The sequence below is a fragment of the Nanorana parkeri genome, unplaced genomic scaffold, assembly GCF_000935625.1.
Source record: "Nanorana parkeri isolate BGI_ZX_2015 unplaced genomic scaffold, ASM93562v1 scaffold342, whole genome shotgun sequence".
Lineage (NCBI taxonomy): Eukaryota > Metazoa > Chordata > Amphibia > Anura > Dicroglossidae > Nanorana > Nanorana parkeri.
Window position 1 is genome coordinate 84,240 of NW_017306610.1, and position 22,886 is coordinate 107,125.

The 22,886-nt window shown below is 40.5% G+C and overlaps 1 protein-coding gene across 1 annotated transcript in view; it reads left to right on the forward strand.

Moving 5' to 3' along the window:
- The first annotated feature begins 4,371 nt into the window (after window positions 1–4,371).
- Window positions 4,372–22,886, forward strand: part of IL1RAPL2 (interleukin 1 receptor accessory protein like 2) — a 303,517-nt gene continuing 285,002 nt past the window's right edge. The window contains exon 1 of the mRNA XM_018558483.1: window positions 4,372–4,643. Coding sequence (XP_018413985.1) covers window positions 4,411–4,643 — 233 coding nt within the window. The 5' untranslated portion in view covers window positions 4,372–4,410. The remainder of the gene's footprint in view (window positions 4,644–22,886) is intronic.

The window sequence follows — 22,886 nt, forward strand, 5'->3', positions numbered from 1 at the left end:
GTGATCCCTGCAAATTGGGTTACATTGTAAAACATGCCAGTAGGTGTGTATAACCTGGTCCAAAACTACTCTGTCCAAACAAAAAAAAAAGGCTATACATAGTTTTGTCTTCCTTGCTTGACAAGGGCTATAATGCATGAGTATTTAAAGTTTTCAGATAGTTGGATGCAGAAAGATGTGTGCCTGTCTGCAGGTTCAGATTAGCTACAAGGCTGTGGTGGGGCAGTGCTTTAGCAGCAGGTAAAGAGGGGTCAAGAAACAAAAATAAATAAATAAATAAATGGATTTGGTTACTATTTAAAATTTCTGGCCATCTTTTAACACATATGGGTAAATCTAGTGGGAGAAGCAATCGGGAAACTGGGTCACGGAATGTTCTGAGGAATCGTACGTTTCTGTGTAACTCAAGTAACATTGCAGAAATATCCTCTTCCTCTACAGATACATAATTAGTGGTCTTTGAGTGTGAGTTTTGAGTTTAAGCCTGTGAGTGTTCTGAAGAAGCAGACAGCATTGAGCTTAAAGTGTTATTTTCTAGTTTTAACTTTATAAAAATGTGGGTGGAACCTTTGTGAAATTAGTTCATTATGCATGTATGATCTTTAGATACAGCCCATGTTCTGTCCATTAAACACGCTACAAACACTTTTCCTATCACTTTCTGCTCAGTGACATTGGTCACCAGGACAAATGGTGAATATACCAAGCAGGTGCAGACTACAGTGAAATCCTGACTAAAATCCCTAAAACTATCCAGACACACACATAAATACACAATTGAAATACCTATATTTGATGTCTTCTCTTCTGAAACATTTTTAAGGTCTGTCTAGCTATTCCTGTGATGCAGTACATCAGCTACACAGCACAGCCATGTCGGTGGTCGGATAGTGACAAGCAGCAGCACATTGATGAAGACATCCCTCTGCCCCTACCCCCCTGTAAGCATGTTCAAAAGAGAAGCATAACAGCACTATGCAATGCAGTAGAGTCTAAATGGCTTCAAATGTGCCAAAGGTTATTGGTAGGCTGATATCAAGGCAGAGCAAGGACATTTTGGTAGTTGTAGAGTATATAATTAAATATTTATTTTTTTAAGAATACATTACTGCTGCTTAAAGCCGCAAGGGCATGTATGTAACCGCTCAGGGCCCCCTACTGGTTTACCTGGGTGTAGATCACAGCTGCAGAAATAATAGTATGCTGGTAGCAAACCAGCGTAGCAATATAGAAACAGATTGATTAATTAGGGTATCAGACTCGGGCTGCAGAGTGTCCTGTCAGCTGTAAATGGTGGAAGGTCCTGTGCACACAGGATGTATGGCAGGAGAGGAGATGGGGATCTGACCGGCCCAATAGGTGTGGGGAGTCTGTGGAGACCGACGGGGGAACTTGTCTGGCGTCTACACACTTGCACGAACGCCAGGCAAGTGCACCCGCCAGCTTAAGCAGGGAGAGAGGGAGGAGTCTCGTGACCTCTGGTCTGGCATCACCAAGTGTCCAGCGGAGCTCCGAGCCGTGCCGGAACCGAGGGACAGGTAAGACTGTTACAATGTATCCCCTTGCTATGGAAGTCGTCCCTTGCTCCTGCTTTGCGATTATGGTTCTCTAAGGTTTATGAGATTTATCTAATGGAAGATCTTACAGCCACTACAGCCACCATTCGGAGGAGCAGTTACGTACTGCTTGGAGACCGTGGTTGCATTATACTACCACTGAACCCCATTTGCTGATTATGGCCTCGGAGCTTACTTGGTGATATGCTATTCTTGGTGGGTGGTTTGAGTTGAGCTTGAGTCGGGTAGGTAATTTTAGTTTGGTAACCCCTGCCTCTAGATTTCTGTGGATGGCTGGTCAGGTGACCGAGAGCCCTTTTCTTTCATCCCTTTCTTCTCTTATGTTCTTTTGTTCTCCCACTGTGTTTCCCCCTTGTTAATTTTCTTGTTTTGTATTTATTTTCACCCTTCTTCCCTTCATGTTCTCATAGCTTTCTTTCTCTACTGTGATTCCTTCCTTTCTTTCTTAATGTGCGTTACTTTAATGATTGAGTTTTACGTTTCACCACAAATCCTGTTGGTTCTAGTTATATATTGCGTACATACCACGTAGGCATCTCTTCTTATTGTTTCGTCCCTACTTTCTTAGGGTTGGTGTTTTATTTCTGTGGATTTTTGCTTTGTGATTGTTATTTGTGTACCCCACTTATGTGATTTATTTCTGCAACTATTTTTACTCTTGTGAGTGCTGTAACAAGGACACTCCACTGTAGCCAGGAAATGCAAGTAAAACACAGCTTTTTTTAAGGGCAAACACAAAAGGTCTGTTTTCATCAACACGGTAGACTTCCCCTGTTGCACAAGACAGCTTCCAGCAGCAACATAAAGGCAATCTTTTGTTCACATAAAGGTCATATACAGTTCTTGTAGCATATACAGTCCTTAGTAGCTTTCCTCAGCTCTAAGCCTCTCAGCACACCTCTGTGTGATACTTACACTGCTCTCACCGCAGTGGATCACGGACCCTCTCAGCGGTGTCCAACAGGTCCCTTGGGTCACCAAACTTTCTGACCTCTCCCCTCGTGGCCACTCACACTGATCTCCCCGAAGTGCGTCCAACAGGTCCCTTGGGTCACCGACCTTCCTGACCTCTCCCAGCCTCCCCCGACTGTTCCACGTGCGTTCAGCACGTACCTTAGTCTGCCTGTGTATGTGTGCTTCCTGAACAAACACAACTGCAACTCTGAGCTCTGGGCTGGCTTCTCAATGAGGCTGCTCTCAGACACCGGATCAGCCCAGACTGGTCATTAGCAACACCTGGCCCCGGGACTAGAGATTCCATCCCACTATAGTCCAGAAAACCAGGAAGGAACTGAAAAGCCAGTTCCTCCTCTGCCAAGGTATTCACATGATGGAACCTCTCAGCCCCTCTAACTGAGTGTACTTGGGGACTGTGTTTCCAAATTACATCATGGCATTGGCTTACACTGCCACAGTGCCTTTTGCTGAATTGTAGCAATTTCATTGTATATCTGTTAATAAAGGATAAAAAAAAGAAAAAAAGTAAAGACATTACTGAAATAATTGGTGATTTCTGCCTTGAGTTCAGCTTTAATTTTGTTTAGTTGCTGTAGGCAAGATGTAGAAGACTTTGCATAACAAAAGCCAATTCATTTTAAAAGCTTTTTGACCATTTTTAAATTATGGAACAGACATGATAATGGTGTGAACCCAATATGTACCCTTTTTTTTTTCTTCCCCATAGATATTGCTTCATTTTACAAATCATGGTCTGCTTTGTGGTGAACATGTCCTTCTGCCTTTCTTAGTTGAGGAAGTTTTTTGCAAAGCATTTAAAATGTGTGCTCTGATGAGCCAGTAATTTCCTAATGGATTAAGTACTTTCTGCCCAGCACTGTTCATTAATTCATTTCTTTAAATTGCTGAATATAAACCGTGCAGATCCTCAGGTTATAAAGTGAACTCAAGCCATGAATTGTATTTTATGCTTGCTGACAGCCAACTTGTTAAGCAGTCTCTTTATGATGGCAGGGTTTAAATGCCAGTTGACTTACCATATGATCTTGATGACCAAGGACACCCCTGGTTTAGATACATTTGTTGTTCCGCTAATATTTATACTTTAATATACTGTTTGTATAACATTAAATTTGCAGATTTTATTAAAATAACACTTGTTGATAGAAGGTCCTACTTCTGACACTTCTTGTTATAGGGTAACCACACTCTGTTTATGTCTTCTAAGTGTGCTCCTGCATTGTTACCTTGGAACACAGGCTTTTGGTGAAGGCAAGATGTGTACATGTCTGCACACATTACTCAGGCATGGTTCACTGCCATCACCATCAGAAAGCCCATCTTGAAAACATATGTGCAACCAGTGCTGGAGTGCATCCATGTAGACCAGGGGTGGGGAACCTCTGGCCCTGCAGCTGTGGTGAAACAAAAAATGCCATGATGCATCTGTCTCTGGGAGTAATGCCTGTGAGAATCTTGCAATGCCTCATGGGATTTGTAGTTTCACCACAGCTGGAGGGCTGGAGGTTCCCCACCCCTGATATAGACAGAAAGTAGCTGCAAGGAGACCATAGGAGATCACCAGCACTGAGACTCACCAAATGTAAAAAAAAAGGTTAAACAAGTTTTTTTTTTAAAGTGGCAGTTATTTATGATGTAATTTAGAAAACTAAATGCCATTTATTTAGGGTTTATTTCTTCTTTAAGACATTTTTACATTAATTTGGCAAGTACAACATCTATCAAATCTACCACAAGTTTAATCAGTCATTTAAATGATCTGGCTTTTGTAACGCTTATAAGCATTTAAAAAATGTCTTCTCTTCTTCTTTCAGCGGACGGCTGCATTGACTGGTCAGTCGATCTCAACACCTACATGTCGTTGGCAGGAGAACCTATCCGAGTAAAATGTGCCCTCTTTTACAGTTATATCAGAACTAATTACACAATGGCTCAGAGTGCTGGACTCAGGCTTATGTGGTACAAAACCAAAGGAGACTTGGAAGAACCTATTTTATTTTCAGTGGCTAGAATGAGCAAAGATGATGACTCATTGTGGATCCATTCAGCTGAGGTACAAGACAGTGGATTCTACACCTGTGTCTTAAGGTGAGACTTAATGCTTTTTAGTATGAGTTACTCAGTACTGATCTAATATAGGGATCACAGCAGTAAGCTTTGATCATTCATAACATCATACCCTCACCTCATAATATTTATGTAATCAACACATTACATCTGAAGCCCTTAATGGATTCTATTTTTCTTGCTTCTGAAAACATTTAATACAATTGATTCAGTAAAAACATCATATATTTACTACCAAATCAAGTGGTATTCTGTTATCCATCATTGTGTGATGATTCCTAGACATGTGCGATTCGTTTCGTTCCGAATCGAAACTCGGACGAAATTTCGGAGATTTGGATGAATCCGAATTCCGAATTACAGATATCATGAATGCAAACAAATTCGAATTTCCGATTCCAAAATTCGTTAGCAGTAGTCTGTAGGAAATTTCGTTTGGCGAAATTTCGTTGCAGCAGTGACATTTGAGAAAAGAAAAACTTTTTTCCTCCTCTTAAATGTCACTTTGCTGCAACGAACAAAACGTAAACGAAACTAAATGGAAACAAAATTTCGTACAGACTACCGCTAACGTATTTCGTCCAAATCTGCATTCCGAAACGAATTGACTTTCGGACCCGAATCCCAAAAAACGAAATAACGCAAAATCCAAATCAAAACAAAACAATTTTTTTGCTGGTGCACATATCTAGTTATTCCCCTTTTTTAGGCCAAAATATTTCTAATATTAGCACATAATGCATTACATTTTATCACTATTTAAAAAAAGGTTAGGTGTTTAACATTACTGCTGATTTTGATCAATACAACCAGTACCTCTTGCATCTGGCATTGCTTGTCCTATGAACCAGGAGAACTGCGGAACTTTTTGTTTTATTTTGGTTAATTTTATGTTTTTTTATTCAATTAAAAAAGTCTGTCCTTCCTCCAAAGAGATAAGCAGCCTAGCACATTTAAGCATATTTCAAGTATATCTGGAAGCCCTCTGCTTTATTAATACCATTTTGTTTTTGTGGTACTGTTTGGGCATGTGTTTTTAATTGGAGGTGACCTTCTGTTTTAAACCTGTGTCGCCTTCAGGAGAAGATCTTGTGAGTTATATTGTCAGCCCTCTGCCTCATTTACTGGTAAAGGGATCCTGTTACCCATTGCACCTATTATATCTTAGCACAGGGCGTACAAAAATGTAAAAAATTGTAGACCCCAGTATGAAGGTAAATACAAAAAAAGTATAAATTCCTTTCAACATAACAAGAATTGTATGACATCTTTAGGATATTTGACATATATTTCTTAAAGCATGAATCCTATTTTTCTGCATATTCATGTATAAATGTATTTTTTTACTCAAAGTATTTGTCATAATAAAGAGAAACAGACATGAAACGCCAAGAAAAGATACAGTGGTGTTGATTTACTAAAGAAGCAGAGCATGTTCACATTGCAAGGAAATGTTCACTTAGCTTAGTGAATGTAGGAAAGCTGTGCTGACTTCAATCATCCAATCATGTGAAAGCAAAATGGGATTTTTTAAAATTGTCCTTGCATATAATTAGGTATTTTTTGCAAATTATCCTTCAAAGGGAAAACACTTTACTCATTTAGTAAATCACACCCAATGTAAGAGCTGTACTTGTAATCGATGCTCCTTAAAAATTGAATTTTTGTGTTTTCCTCTTGTTGTCAATGGAGCTGGCTCCTAAACAAAAATCTGCTGGCTCCTGGATTAGACAGATTGGCTCCCTGAATTCCATATTAACTTGTCCACCCCAGTGAGTCATAAACAATTGCCATGTTTGTTTTCTTGATAAAATACTTGTTTTCACGTTTTTTATCTTAGTTTGCATCTCAATGCTGCTGATCTCTTCCAGCCTCTTTCATCTACTTCCTATGCTACTTCCTTCCTTCTTTATGCACTCATTCATTGGCTGTACATCACTGCTCTGGACTGCACATCTCTGGAGTTTTTATCAGCAAGGCCTCTTTTTGTCTCAAACAAGGGAGCATGTAACAAGGTGGCAATGCAGGAGAATATTTGGGGTGTTTCCATCCCCATATGCTTCTACAAAGACCTTTTATGACACGATCACTAGACATTTTCTTAATTAAAGCTGTATATTTAAAAATACTAAACAACTTTTGGAATGATATTAACATGTTAAATAGTGGTTGGGTTTAGATTTATTTTAAAAAACAATGCAGTGAACTTGAAATTGAGATTCTCACCATAATCACTGAGGAAAGAACATTTAAACAGTGAGAATGAAAAGGAGAAGATAGGAGGACAAGAACTAAAGAAATAAGCAGTGCTGTGTATATGTGTATCCATAGTACTATTTAGAACCTGTAACCTTACAGATACTCTGCGGTTTAAAAAAAACTATAAAGACTATTGTGTGAATATCCACTGAAAAAAGGACAATCTGAGCAGCATCCAATCAGAAAAATGGAACACCAAGCCAAGCCAATTGGACTATATTTGAGGAAACGTTTGGATCTGTTGGAGGCCTCTACCAGTTCCTCCATCATCAATATGCAATTAAGTATGTTAACTCTTTCTATGATGGGAAAAGGATCAGGGGGTGTAAAGCAGTGAATAAGAAACTGCATATCTCCTGTTGCTAACACAATAATGGACAATATTTTATCCCAGGAAGCTTTAGGGTATAGCAGCTCCAACATATGAAAGAAGGTGCCCTCCATTGGTAAATTCACCAATATTTCTAGGTTGAAGGGAGCGATTTAGTGCAAAATAGGCACATAAACCAACTTTAAAGTATCTGGTCTCCTGCAGATACTTTGCAGCTGAATATAAAAACTTTGTTCTAGACCTCAGAAGAAAATTTTATGCTGCAACTGATGTCATGGTCTCTTCTATAGACCTGTACTCATACATTATCATTCTAAACCTCTCATTTTAGAGGGCAAAACAGAAAAGGAATATACAGAAATGCACACTCTGTATGATAACCAATTGGAAGATTTTACTGCTACTGTAACATTTAAGTTGTCACTGACACAGCTTGACTCTTCATAAATTATGAATTTAATTTAGGATCAGAGGGTTTGGACTAGAGGATAAACTGGAACAACTATAATGCATTTACATTTCCCAAAGTGATTTACAAATGGCAAATGATTATCTTGGAATGTATCTATGCTAGGCAAGTTAGTTAGCAAATTTAACTTTACCTTAGTCTTCTGGGAGACTCTGAACTTGTCTTCAGTATTATCTTGCTAATATAAGAGAGGGCTGTGCTGTTTGATGATATGCTGCAAAGTTAGGGAACACCTTACTGTCATTGTGCTTAGGCTTGTTTAGGACATACACTGAGTGGCCAGATTATTATGATGTTTGTAGGCAAATTAGCTATAATTGCACGCTGAAGTTGCTAGAGGGCCAGACCATTATAAATAGGGAAGCAGGTTGTTTACCACGACAGTAGAAGTGATTTTTTTCTGAAGATATGGGTAAACAATGTGATTTAACAGCCTATGAATGTGGGATGATTGTTGGCGCTCAGAGCCATGGAGCGAGTTTCAGCAAAACAGCAGAATTCATTAAATGTTCAAGATCAGCTGTTGTTAAAGTGTTTAAAGACTGGACTGTCAGCCGAAAATCTGGGTCTGAACGTGCGAATTGTGGCCCTCAGCGACTAGTCAATGTTAGGGCAGAATGGAGACTGGCAAGACTGGTACAAGACAACAGAAGGGCAACAGTGCAGTGTCAGATTCCTCGCATCACCTTTCAACATCTCGTGGAGTCACGAGGTGGCCCAACGAAGTCATCTCGTGGCCCAACGAAGTACTGATGGGGTGGTCATAATAATCTGGCCATTTATGGACAGAGACTAGAGGGATTTAAAAAAACTTGTATTGATTGGTAGTATATTCCATGCCCTTGGAGCATTAGACAGTTTGGTGAGCAAATGGTGATAATTTAGAGGGTAAATTTCTTGGAAGTTTCCAAGTATATAATACCTTTTTATTGCCAGATAAAAGATAATGTTTAGGATTTGTTCGTTGGCTGACGTGTGTAAAGGGATGTTGGTTACCTCCATCTTAGTGGTGTTCATTTTAACTTATATAGGTAGTTAAATAGATACTTAAATCTGTGTGGTGATGCTCCTTCATTATCCAGTCAGAAGGAGCTAGAGTCATTGGTGTCAGTGGACTATTTAACTGTGGCGCTCCTAATACTGCAATGCTGACACCTGGCTCAGAGTCCTAGCTTTAAAGAATAACACCAGCACCATAAAAATACAGGCACCCTCAGACACGAGATCAATTTGCCCAACGGTGTCTGTGGCAGAACCAAGGGCAGCTTGCACTTGCTGAAGGTTGTGTGTCCATCAGACCACCCTGTTGGTACCGTAATTAACCAGTTTAGCTTGTGCACATGTATAGACTTTACAGAGCAGTGACATTTTTGGTGATATTTTTTTTTATTACTTAAGATAACAAAGTAATGCATATATTGTTGTTTTCAATACAATCAAGGACTTATTAGGCAATATTGTTTTGCAAATTTCATTTTCTTTGCAATCATTATCCAAAAAATATCTAATAAAAAACTTTAGAAAGCAGTTTTCTAATTTTAGTCTGTATTGATTTTGACTTAATTTTTTTTAGTATTTAGTGTACATGTTATTCTATAATTAAAGTGATATAAAAGTCAAAATGTATTACGGCACTTCAAATGCTAACCACATTCTAGTTTCCTGCAGAATCAGCTGGTCCACTGACCAGTGGCCCTGATATCCTGTTTTAGGGTTAGGCTCTTTTCCCTTGCAGGATCCTATGGAGCCTGGGTGCTCACCAAGCTGTGTGTGTCTCCACAAACACACAGGCACTGCAAGGCAAGACACTCCCTTTCTCCCCGATCCTCCTTCTCCAAGCTAGTAGATGGATGCTGCTGGAGAGTTTACACTGTCCCTTGTGATCTTGTACTAGAAAGAAAATTCAGGAAAGTCATCCTGAGAGATTTGGAGCTGTTTGGAAACATGATGACTGTAAGTGCTTGGGCAACAATTTAAATAAACATTTTGGTGGGCAATGTATATTTGTTTGGTCTGGATTCATTATTGAATTTATACTACTTTAAGTTTCTGGCACAAAGCATTACAAAGTTTTTTACAAATGACTTACAGGTGTTAATGAACATCTTCAGCGAACAAAATTCATATTTAATTTAAACTTGTTTCTTTAATTCATATTTAAAAAATAAATAAATATGAATGGTTTAAATAATTTTAAAAAGCAGAAAGTAAATGTAACAGTACAAATAAAAAGTAAAAAAAAAATATGAATTTGTATTTCTGAATCAAACTTCTGAACAGTGTTTACAAACACAGTTCAACAGCTCTGTTTTTGACATTAGGGGCAATAGCCAGCTCCTGTATTACTTAGCAAGTCCTGGATGTCATTTTGACAGCTGTGAATTGCTGCTAAGAACAGTGCTGGCTGCGCAAGCAGGAAAAAGGGATCGATTGAACTATATGCAAATGCACCCCATATGTTTAGTGTATACTGTCACTAGGTTCAGACTTTTTTTTAACCTTCTTTAATGTTCTTTAAGCCAAGCCAAAATTGAGCACTATGTAACATTTAACTGCACTTCTGAAACATCCTAAAGTTGGGTGGAATGTTGCTACCTTGCCCTAGGAATGTCACTGCTTACAGCAAACATTTTGCAACTGTTGGTGTTATTTTTGCCCAGTCTCACTCTTTCAACCCTTGCAAAATGTCTGTATTAAACAGTTTTCCTGTTCCAAGTGTGATGTTGGTGAGGTCACAGTGCACTCGCACAGCGTTTTTCCATGAGCGAAAAGTCTTTATTGGTATTTCAACAGCAGATATTCAATGAAGCTCAACATACAATAGCTTGTCTTCAGCAGAATATATATATTGGCTCACCAATCATCGAGTTGTTCCATACGCTCACGGTGTCGCAGTCTTTTAATTGTTTCCCTTGCAGTACTGCTGCTCCGGCCTCAATCTTTAGGGTCATTGCCTGGTTCTCCCAGACAACCTCAATCACGTGCCAATCGTCACCATAGGCTTCACAAACCTGCATCCTCCTGGGTGGAGTTCTCCTGTCTCCCAGGTGGGGGCCCTAAACACAATTAGGTGCTGGTTATCAAAGCATGGACCCAGGAATGGATATTTCCTCCCACCCAGAGCTCTAAGAAATCTCCTGGCTCCAGGATCCCAACTATGATCCAGAAAACCCGGAAAGGACTGAAAAGGCAATTCTTTCCTGGTACAAGTCATTTGTTCCTTGAGCCACTCAGCCCCTCTGGCCGAGAACCCTGGGTGAGTTTGAGGCCACCCAACACCGTGGTATTGCCACGCAATGCCACACTAGATTCCACACCCTCAATGGCACCATCAATGTAATCCTGTAGTCAGAAGCAGGAGAGGGTGAGGCTTACCTATCAAATGCCTAAGGGCTCATGTGAGGCTACATGGAAGCAGTATTTGTTGGTGCTGTTACATGTGTGGAAGTGCTCTGCTGCTTCTAATCAGGATTTATATGGTATAGGTACATTAACGTTGATTGTTTTAGCTCATTGAAATGTGCTAATTAATTCAAGTTAGGCAGCAAAACTTCTGATGTTCAGTAAAGTTCCACTTGAAATGATTACAGAATTGTATTATTAAATAATGCTTCATGATCTATTGTACAGTATATTAGCATGTTTGCTGGTATTGGTTTCTTGCTTGTCTGCACAGAAAATACACAGCAGCAACATATATGGGACCATGTTAATTGCAATTTGTCAATTTTGTAATTATCATGTTGCTTTCAGTAAACTTAATTTAGATTTGGTTTATAACATTCACAACAATTAAACATGTTGATATTTTCTATAGCAAATGCATGATTTTACTTGTTGCTTACACCAGCATTTCAGAAAAGGAGAGCAGAAACTTGACTGGTTGCCATAGGTAACAGCGCTAGTGTTTTTATTTCCTCTAGTCTTTATAAATAATTTGTATTTGATTTACAGAGACTCAAGCAAATTGAAGCAAATCGGTTGCCTGCAGCATCAGTACAGTTCCTTGTTTAATCCTCCTAGTTAAGGTTTGAGAATAAAACAAAGAACTGGAGATAACTATGGGCAATACGCCCATTTTCTGTGTTTCTCTTTCCTTAGGAAATAATAAGAGAAATACAAAGCCCTACAACTGGAGACCTTTTTTGGGCATGTTAAATGGTTGGCTGTCAGTGACCTAAAAGAAGTATGCAGGAGTTTTGCTTTCACTTGTTGCGTCCTTGTTTTTAGTATGGGATTCAAAAAGTACTAAAGCTATCAACAACAAAGCAAGTAGCACCATTTTCAGAATTTCATTGATGGAAGCCCACCTATTTCTACACTAGATATCTAAGTACAGGTTTCCTTTAACGTAGCCAAGCTATCATCTTGTGTAACATAGTTCAAATCTGCATCTATGCGCTTTACATAACATTTCCAAATGGCATGCAGCTGCTGTGGTAGATTGAGCAGATCTAGACGAGTAACTCCCTGTAAGTAGTGCTTTAGCACATAATCAGAAGGTGATTGTGCTTCTCGCTCGGGTGTTATTATATGTGGAAAATGCATGTGTTTCGTAATAGACTTTTATCAGACCACTGATGCTTGGACTAACCCTCAATTCAAGCATAAGAAAACATAAAAATTAAAGAGCTCTTGTGTTTTATAATACAAATCTGACCATTTTCATCATACGGAAATAAGAGCCTAGAACAGCGTTTTATAAATAATAATCCGTCTTTTCTAATGTAAGCCTTCACCCTTGTTGCCACAACATAAGCTCAGATTTAACATAACGGTTCTACCGAGACGTGAGCAAGTCAGTCACAGATCAATCTCTGGGAAAGATTTCTTAATGCACAGTAAATCTGTTTGGATTTATAGCTCAGAGTATAATAAAATCTGAGTTGTGAATGTTTTTCAAAGGACAAACTGAACTATACAGGTTCTGTCTATGCTTTTCAGACAGGAGCATACACAAGAAAGGCATTTTTCTGCCAGGAAAGGGGGAAAACATACTTTACTCCATCATCGGCCAATGCTCCTGTTACATCACAAGTTCCAATACCAAATCTAGTTTGCAATGGGCACTATGAATCTGAAAGTGCTCTATACATGTTACAATATAATTGTACAGTATATCTGTACAATCTCTTTTAGATTTACTAAAACTATGTGAGGGCTACCTAAACAATCCATTTAAACTGTATCCAGTAAGGGCAGGGCCTTGCACTATTGGTAGCCTCTGAAGGAAAATGAAAAGTTAAGCCAATAATGCCAGTCATTGCCACCTTGGAAGGTCCACCCCTTAAAGAGAAACTGACTAGTCACCAGAACTGCCTGTGGTTTCAATGCAGGTGATCTTTCACTGTAACTCACTTGCCATGACTTGTACAGCACTGACATATCTCCCAATTTTCTGAGCTGAGGAAGGACACCTTTCACAATGTACACTGCTCAAAAAAATGAAAGGGACACTTTAATCAGAGTATAGCACCAAGTCAAGGAAACTCCTGGGATATTGATCAGGTCAGTTAAGTAGCAGAGGGGGTTGTTAATCAGTTTCAGCTGCTTTGGTGTTAATTAAATTAACAACAGGTGCACTAGATGTGCAACAATGAGACAACCTCCAGAACAGGAATGATTTTACAGGTGGAGGCCACTGACATTTTTTCCCTACTCATCTTTTCTCACAGTTTTTCACTAATTTTGCATTTGGCTAGAGTCAGTGTCACTACTGGAAGCATGAGGCATTACCTGGACCCTATTGAGGTTGCACAGGCATGCCAACTCCTCCAGTATAGCACATCAATTCGTGCTATTGCCAGAAGGTTTGCTGTGTCTTCCAGCACAGTCTCAAGAGCATGGAGGAGATTCCAGGCAGTTACTCTAGAAGAGCTGGACAGGGCCATAGAAGGTACTTAACCCATAAGCGGGACCAGTATCTGCTCCTTTGTGCAAGGAGGAACAGGATAAGAACTGCCAGAGCCCTACAAAATGACCTCCAGCAAGCCACTGGTGTGAATGTCTCTGACCAAACAATCAGAAACAGACTTCATGAGGGTGGCCTGAGGGCCCAACGTCCTCTAGTGGGCCCTGTGTTCACTGCCTGAAACCGTGGAGGTCAATTGGCATTTGCCATTGAACACCAGAATTGGAAGGTCAGCCACTGGAGCCCTGTGCTTTTCACAGATGAGAGCAGATTCACCCTGAGCACGTGACAGATGTGAAAGGGTCTGGAGAAGCCATGGGGAACGTTATGCTGCCTCTAACATCGTTCAGCATAACTGGTTTGGTGGTGTTACAATGGTGGTCGGGGAGGCGTATCCAAAGAAGGGACGTACAGACCTCTACAGGCCAGACAATGGCACCCTTACTGCCATTAGGTATCGGGGTGAAACCCATTGTCAGACAATACGCTTGTGCAGTGGGTCCTGGGTCCCTCCTGGTGCATGACAATGCCTGGCCTCATGTAGCAAGAGTATGCAGCCAGTTCCTTGAGGATGAAGAAATCGATACCATTGAATGGCCCCCACTCTTCCCTGACCTGAATTCAATAGAACAACTCTGGGACATTATGTCTCAGTCCATCCTACGCTGCCAGGTTCTACCTCAGGAGCTCAATGATGCCCTGGTCCAGATCTGGGAGGAGATACCCCAGGACACCATCTGTTGTCTCATTAGAAGTATGCCTCGATGTTGTCAGGCATCCATACAAGCATGTGGGGGCCATACAAACTAATGAGTACCATTTTGAGTTGCTGCAATGAAATTTCAGCACAATGGACTAGACTGCTGCATCATTTGTTCACTTTGATTTTTGGGGTGTCTTTGAATTCAGCCCTCTGTAGGTTGATAATTTTTCATTTCCATCAAACGTTGTGGCACCCTTTCCTTCCTAACACATTCCCCAGTCCAGTGTACAGTAGATATCCAGAATTATATTTTTCCCCATTGAGATCTGATGTTTTTTCAAAGTGTTCCTTTAATTTGTTTTGAGCAGTTTACTGCTCAAAACAATGAGGCAATGGACACACCCTCTGCCACGCCCCCGGTCTTTGTACCAAATTTATATGCCAAAATTGATTGTTTAAACCCTAAATATTGTTTTTTATTTTACTCCTCCTGGCTTTTCAAAACCGCAGACAAGAAAATTATGAGATCAGATAAACGTCTTAGTGCAGAATAACACTTTTGGTAGTTAAATTGTGCTGTTTAATATATATCTGTACAAAAAGAGAGACAACTGAGGAGGAAAGAGGAACTTGGTTTTGGATTTGGCTATGAGGGACAGTTGGAAAGTATGTGCACTGCATCTCTGTGTGGAGGCAGCCATCTTGCTAGACGCAGGGCTTTGCTTTGTCGTGTCAGAGCCTCCAGCAAGGAAAACAGTGAGCCACACAGTAGAGACATCAGCAAATCTCACTCCAAATATCCTGAATCTCCAAAGGCAGCAGAGCCTTATATTTCATATTTCAGATATACAGCTATTATGCTCAGTACAAAGGTGCCTACACTCACTCGCATATCAGGAAGTGCACTGCTATATTTCAGAAGTTCAAGAGTAGGGCTGCACCGATATATCAGCCGCCGCAACATATCCGCTGAAAATTGCACTTTTGGTAAAATGCTGAAAGTGCAATTTTTTGGCCGAAATAGCAGTATGTCCGTGATTTCTCTCCTCCCCGCTGGGCGCTGCTTTGTGTCCCAGCAGGGAGGAGAGAAACTGTCACAGGAGGCCAAGCAGTGTGAGAGGACAGAGAGGATTGCTGAAGACTTTGGCTTCTTTGTAATATGTTAAAGTTGCAGCTTTTCTCTGAAGAAATATAAACTCACAGATTTTTTACAAACTCACAAATGTTTAAAGTGTTCTATTTTTATTTCCAGATGTTTAGAGCATCTGAAGTTACTTAAAAATAACTGTCCTACATCCCCCAAACTCCTGTCACAAGAATGCTTTTATTATCCACACTCTGGAGAAGCTGTAGTTGTATATTCTATTATGTAATTTATTTAACAGTATTACAATTAACAGTAAACTTTAAATTAGGGATGTCCCAATACCACTTTTTTTTAAGACCAAGTACAAGTACTTTCCCTCAGGTACTTGCCGATACCAATCCAGTAATGGTACTTCCCAGACCCCACCCTAGGCGATCTGAGTCCACACCTCCTACTTAGTAAGTTTAGCAATTGTTTACAATATTTCTATTGTGATGGAGTGTGTTTATGAAGGACTCAGAAAACCTTTGTCGCTTTATCAAGGCTGAAAAAACGATTTGTATTTTGAATTCCTATGATTATTTTAACTTAGTGTAAATCCTTCAACGATTTTGATCCTCACTTATATTATAGTTATGCCTTGCCTCTCAGTTGGATGCCATCTGGTTCCGCCGTGTGTGAAGTTCCCCCCAGCACTAATCCCCAGTCTTTAAGGGATTCTAGTCATAAAATATACTGTATATACTGTTTCCAAACGTTTTTAAAAACGTTTGGAAACTTTTGGGTGTGCAAAAGTGCACACCCAAGTTTCTTAAAGAACAACATACCTTATTGCCAATACATCAGATTGCGACGGAACTGTTCAAAGAACACGGATTTTGAAAAAGAAGCAAAACTTCTACAAGGAAGATTGAGTGAGAGAGGATATAGTGGAAAACAATATACAGTATATTTTATGACTAGAATCCCTTAAAGACTGGGGATTAGTGCTGGGGGGAACTTCACACACGGCAGAACCAGATGGCATCCAACTGAGAGGCAAGGCATAACTATAATATAAGTGAGGATCAAAATCGTTGCGAAGGATTTACACTAAGTTAAAATAATCATAGGAATTCAAAATACAAATCGTGGAAAAAAAGTATCGTTTTTTCAGCCTTGATAAAGCGACAAAGGTTGCCTAGCAACACAGATACAACAAGCATGAAGGGAGTGAGTTAGATGCGGCCTGTAATGCCGATACCAATTACCGATATTTTTTCTTAAAGAGACTTGTGACATTTTTTCTAAAACAGTACAGACTAATGATTTTGGGGCAGTTTCTTTATAATTATGAAGAACTGTAACTCAATCTAAGATTATTCAGCAATGGAGAATAGCAACCAGCAACACAGGACTACAGATCCCATAAATCCATGATAATACAGCAATTGAGAATGGCAAACAGCAATCATGGATTTCTGAGATTTGAAATTCTCTATAGCAATCATGGATTTCTGAGATTTGTAATCCTCTATAGCCAGTTGCCAATCTCTATTGCTGTATAATCATGGATCCCATCAATCCATGATTATACAGCAGTTATACAGAGCAGTGTGCGGTCTCACCGGGGCTGCGTTTGGGTCTCACCAGGGCTGCGTTTGGGTCTCACCAGGGCTGCGTTTGGGTCTCACCAGGGCTGCATTTGGGTCTCACCAGGGCTGCATTTGGGTCTCACCAGGGCTGTGTTCAGGTTTCACCAGGGCTGCATGTGGATGTCGGGCTCCTTGGGTGGTTCGGGTCGGAGTCGGGCTCTCCATGCAGTGTGGGTGGGTGCCGGGCTCTCTCTGCAGGGGAGCTGGATGCCGGGCTCTCTGTGCAGTGCGGGTGGATGCCAGGCTCTGTCACCCACACCCAGTGCCGGGCACTCTGTGTATTACGTGTGGATTCCTGGCTCTGTGGGTGGGTTCCCGGGCTCTCTGTGCGGTGCGGGCTCTACGGGTGGGTGCTGGTGTTCTAATGCCAGACTCCATGGCTGTACGGAAGTGTGGGGCTGTCCTTTGCAGTGCCTGTCTCTGTGGGTGCCTGAAAGGATGAGCAGGAGATGTGGGGCCAGACCGGCGCTGTCAAGGACAGCTATAGCGAGGTCCCCAGCAGGCTGTCCAAGGACCCCAGCAAGCGTGGGACCTTAGGCAGCCGAACTTGTTAAAAAAATGTAAAGGGTCGGTATCAGCCTGAAGAATCGGGGCACTTTCAGGAGTACACTTCGAGTATTCACCAGAGGTGCATGTGACAGGTAGTGATAAGGTAAACTGAGAATTTCCTCTTTGCTGATGTTTGGGACAAATTCATAATATTGTGGCTACATTTGCAATTTTGGTAAAATTAAAAGAAGTTAATAGGAAAGGCAACATTTTTTAAGAATGCAATAGGACTTTTTTATTTTATAGTAAATTTTAAGTATTGCTTTCTAGGTGCACATCAATTGCACCTATAAAGGATTAAAGTGGCAGTTGTCACTATCATAGCTTTATTTATGAAGGAGTCACAATATAGGAGCGCAACTGGGAGTCAGTTATCACCAAATAACAGGAAATGCATATACATACATACATACATACCAGGATGACCAGGTATTCTTTTTAACTAAAACTACAGATAAAAAAAAAAAGAAAACCGCAACTGAAATTACATTGATATGCTTAGCTTATATGTAATTTCAGTGATTGAGTTTAGATCTACTTTAAGCTGAATTGCAAAGGAAAATTAGGAACGCTGACAACCTGGAACACCGTACTTGCACCCAGTAGGCCAGGTATTGTAGAGTGGCTCTGCGATCTAGTGAGTCATATCTTACTGGATCAAGAATAGGTGTGTATAAGACTGGGGAGAGGGCTGCCACTAGGGAATTCTATCAGATACATTTTAACAGCACCAAATTTTATTGTGATGTATTGGTTTACATAGAATGTTTTAGTACTACAGTATGTTCTTGCCACCCCCAAGTGATGTTAAATGAAACATACACAAATGTATGGTGAAAAATGAGGATCATTGCACTAAACAGAAGTTTGAAAGTAAAATATGCAGTTTTGGAAGTAACCAATTTGTTGCTGCTTTGCAACTTTATAGCAATGTTAGACTAAAAAACAAAACAATGTTCTCATTATGTATTTGATAGTTTCACTTTTCTGTGGGCGTCAAACTGCATTAGCACTTGTAATTATATATAAAAGGACACATTTCCTTCTTTGTTGAATTTGTGTTTTTTCTTTTTTCAAACCAAATTCGATAATTGTATACAGTTTCTCGTAGAACAGAAGAAAGATAATGAGAGTGATTTTCTCCTTTCTTCTCTCATCCTTCTAGTTTTAGCCAGAATGGCCAGGATGTGTAAATTCACACGATTGTGATGAAGTGTCAGAGTCATTAAAATGCAATTTCTCCTTTTGATTTTTGTTCCTGTCTTTTACAATTATTAAAAGGAAACACCTGCTCGGCAATATGTTGTAATTCATGTTGGCAGTCATTAAATCACAAAGCACTTAGAAATCCTGAGCACTTATCATATTCCTCAAGTAAACAGTGTGAGCCATATTATGTCCAACTCATTTGGACATAGACAAGCTCATTGTAATAAGTGGAACTGAATTCCAATCTATTGCTTCAGAATCTCAAGCCAGCACTTGCTGATTGAACTCAAAGCTGTGACAATAAAGTAGCCACATTAGGACCAGGCTCCTGGCATTAATTTGGGTTTGTTTTTTTAATGTTACATAATTTGAAATATTGGAAGAGTTTAACTTATTTATAGTTTCCCTGTAGCACCATGTGTGGTGGTTTCTTTTCTGAAGGTCAGTAATTATGTGCAAATAATTGGTATATGCGGTTATTGTAGTTGTGTATCATTATTTAAGCATTCACAAGATAGCAACATTTCTAAAAAATGAGACGTGGGCAAGCTGAAAGAAGGGACGCACAGCATTTTTTAAAAATATATATATTTTTATGTTTAGCACTAGAAGTTGCATTATGAAAGGTATTTCATTTTTTTAATCAGGTAAATATGGATTACTCCATTACTACATAATGTTTTGTATATTCTGTGGCATTGTGAGGCAATACCACAGTGTTAGGTGGCCTCAAAGTCACCCAGGGTTCTCAGCCAGAGGGACTGAGTGGCTCCAGGAAGACAGTACGTGTACCAGGAGAGAACTGCCTTTTCAGTTCTTTCCAGGTTTTCTGGATCATAGTTGGGATCCTGGAGCCAGGAGATTTCTTAGAGCTCTGGGTGGGATGAAATCTCCATTCCTGGGTCCATGCTTTGGTAGTGACCAGCACCTGATTGTGCACCTGTGTACATCCCTCATGAAGAGTGTGCTGGGATGTGTTCAGAGCCCCACCTGTGAGTCAGGAGAGCTCCACCCTGGGGTCAGTGTGGAGGCCAGTGCAGCAGGGAGCTGCGGGGTTTGTGAACCATATTGAGAGGATTGGCATGTTATTGCCGTTGTCTGGAGGAACCAGACAGTGGCCCTAAAGATTGAGACCGGAGCAGCAGTACGGCAAGAGAGACAGATGTCGGTGAGCCCTTATCTGTTATATGCTACAGCAAGCTATTTATGTTGGATTTCGTGTTATCTAGCGTTTTGAAAGCAAATAAACTGCATCTGACTTGCACCTCCGGTCTACAGTGGAGTGTCCTTGTTACAATTCATTTCCAGTAAGCAGATGGAGTCTTGAAATTTCCAGGCTAACCTTAAGGGGTTTTCCTTAAAAAAAAAGTTTTTTCTATACAGAGCTTAGTAGTTGAAGCTTCAATGTACATGTGGAACTGAATGAGCCAGAGGAGTGAACACCCTGCCCACAAGAGGCAGTATAGTTATTCAGATAGAGAGGTACAGTCTGAAAGCAAACCATATTCACTGTGCTATGTCCTTTGAAAACTCCTAATGTTCTGTGACGCCAGTGTCTTGTGTGCACTCTAGACATGTGCTCCAGCAACAAATTTGTTTAGTTTCGTTTTGATTCGGATTTTGCGTTATTCCGTTTTTCGGAATTCGGGTCCGAAAGTCAATTAGTTTTGGAATTCGGATTCGGACGAAATTCGTTAGCGGTTGTCTGTACTAAATTTTGTTTCTATTTAGTTTCGTTGCCGTTTCGTTCGTTCGTTGCAGCAAAATGACATTTAAGAGGAAAAAAAATTCTCAAATGTCAAACGAAATTTTGTACAGACTAGCGCTAACGAATTTCGGAATACGAAATTCGGATTCGTTTGCATTCGATATATCTGTAATTTGGATACTTCCGAAATTTCGTCCGTATTTTGATTCGAAACAAATCGCACATGTCTAGTAGTGCACCCTGTATTAACTGTTATCAATAAAATTGACGAAAAAAAACATTATGTTTTGCTTTAAAGGAACTATTATGGCTAAAATGGTTGAAAATGTTGAAAATTTTAATGCTTTATTCGGCTTATGTGGGCTGTCAATGTTTCAATGAAAGCAGCACCCAGCCTAGAAATAATATGTTGTCTTAAGAATAAAATAGTTATTTGGTAAAATCAGGTCAGGCTAACCTAATTGACATGTTTTCTTCTGTCCATTTGTTAAAGTAAACCTGTCATGAGAGAAATACAGGGCTACCATTTCTGCCCACTCCTAAGAGTGTTAGGTACCGGACTGTTATACTGAGTCTTTGACATCATTCATTTTATTATCCCTGAGCTGGAACAATTATTCAGGTCAGGAGAGTTGGAGAATATTGGGAAGTCCTTATCTGCATACTTGTTTCAGGTTGGAGATTTAAAGTTCTGATGCAAAAAGGTTACGACAGCCAGACAGTTAGCATTCTCAAAATGAGACGTCAGCAATGGCAGATATCTGCCAGAAATAAATTTAAGGAAACTGGACTTGCTGTATTTCTTTTCTTGAAGATAGTTTGCTGGTCATCTGACTAGCTTTCTCAATTCAGAATGATTATTCCCAGATAATTTTTGTACAACTCATTTTGAATTGAGAAAACCAGTTGGATGACCAGCAAAATGTCTTCAAGAAAAAAAAAATACAGCAAGTCCAGTTGCCTTGATTTATTTGTTATAGATCTACCATGACCTGGATGAATGAGAACCTTCAAAGACATATCAGCAATGACAGGCTCCACATTTATTGTATGACCGTTTGCCTTAAAAGTGATACTTAAAGAGAAAAATGGGGTAACCTTCTTTCCCATAGTTCTCTTTAGGGTGACGGGAGGACATATACTAACATTCTCCCATGACCCAAAACTCAATTGGTCGATATATGCTGAGAGCGCCGCAGCCAGGACTGTTTGTTTATTTATGTACTCTTCTCTGTGGCCTAATCTTCTTAGTCCCTATGTACCAAATACTGTTTTTTTGGATGGGTTTACTTTTAACAACTCTGTGTCTCCGTTTTTCCTCTGAGCCTCTTGTCAGTTTAGACCTAGTTGCATATGTTCTTGCCTTATTTGTCTTTATTACACCTCGTTTTTCATATCAGTCCTATAAAGTTGGTACCTCTTAAAGGCTGAGTTTACCTTTTAAACAACTAAGCCTTAACAGGTGAAACGCATTAGAATGTGGTGCCTAGATGGGCCTCATAAGATGGACTCGTAATGTTTTAAAATAAAGTTTTAATCTGAGCGGTGGAGCCAGTGTTGCAATCTTTGATTGTTTTTTGGAAGGTAGTGAGGCAGAAACTAGTTTTTTTGGTCTGCAGCTGGAGTTCCAAGAACTTTCTTGGCGGTCAGATTAGTGTATAGAGCAGTGAGATAGCTTGGTTCAGGGCTCAAAATGTCCACTCACCTGCTTGCATTTGGCGAGTGGAAATGCAGTGCAGGCGAGTGGAAATTCAGTCAGGTTTGCGGTCTCAGAATAAGTACCTGTCTCGTGGGAGCAGCTGCTCCTGCTGGTCTGTCTCTCTTCCATTCGCCTGGGGCTCTTCACTGAGCTCCGGGTCAAAAACGAAGTGATTAGTAAGGTCTCCCGACCTTACTAATCACATTAGATGTCAGACGTCCCAGGGAGCTAGTAGTGAGATGAGGAACCCACTGGCAGTAAGCAGCTGACAGTCCAGAAACGCGGTACAAGTTTAGGGATAATCCAAGAGGGGTAGTCAATGTCCAATCCGGGTCGAGGCAGGCAGCGGAGGTTCAAAGGCGGAAGACAGTTCAAGGGTCGGTAATCGGGAACGATACAAAGGGGCAACAGGCAATAGGAGGATCAGCAGGGAGGCTAGGTGTTCACCATAAGGTGGAATAACTCAGCAATAAGCCAGAGCTCAGGCCAGGTTTTTATAGCCAGGCGAGGTAGGATGTGTGTGCATGCGCAGTACGCAGGCTGCGCGTGCATCCCCAGGAGCATAGCGTTCCTGCATCATCTTGCTATCAGGTGTGAGCCTTGCTGGGGGAGGTTCCCAGTACACACCTTCCATCTTCCTCGCCTGCCATTGGCTCCCTGGGAGGGAGGCCTCCTGGTTGCCTCCGTGACCAGGGGGCGGTCCTG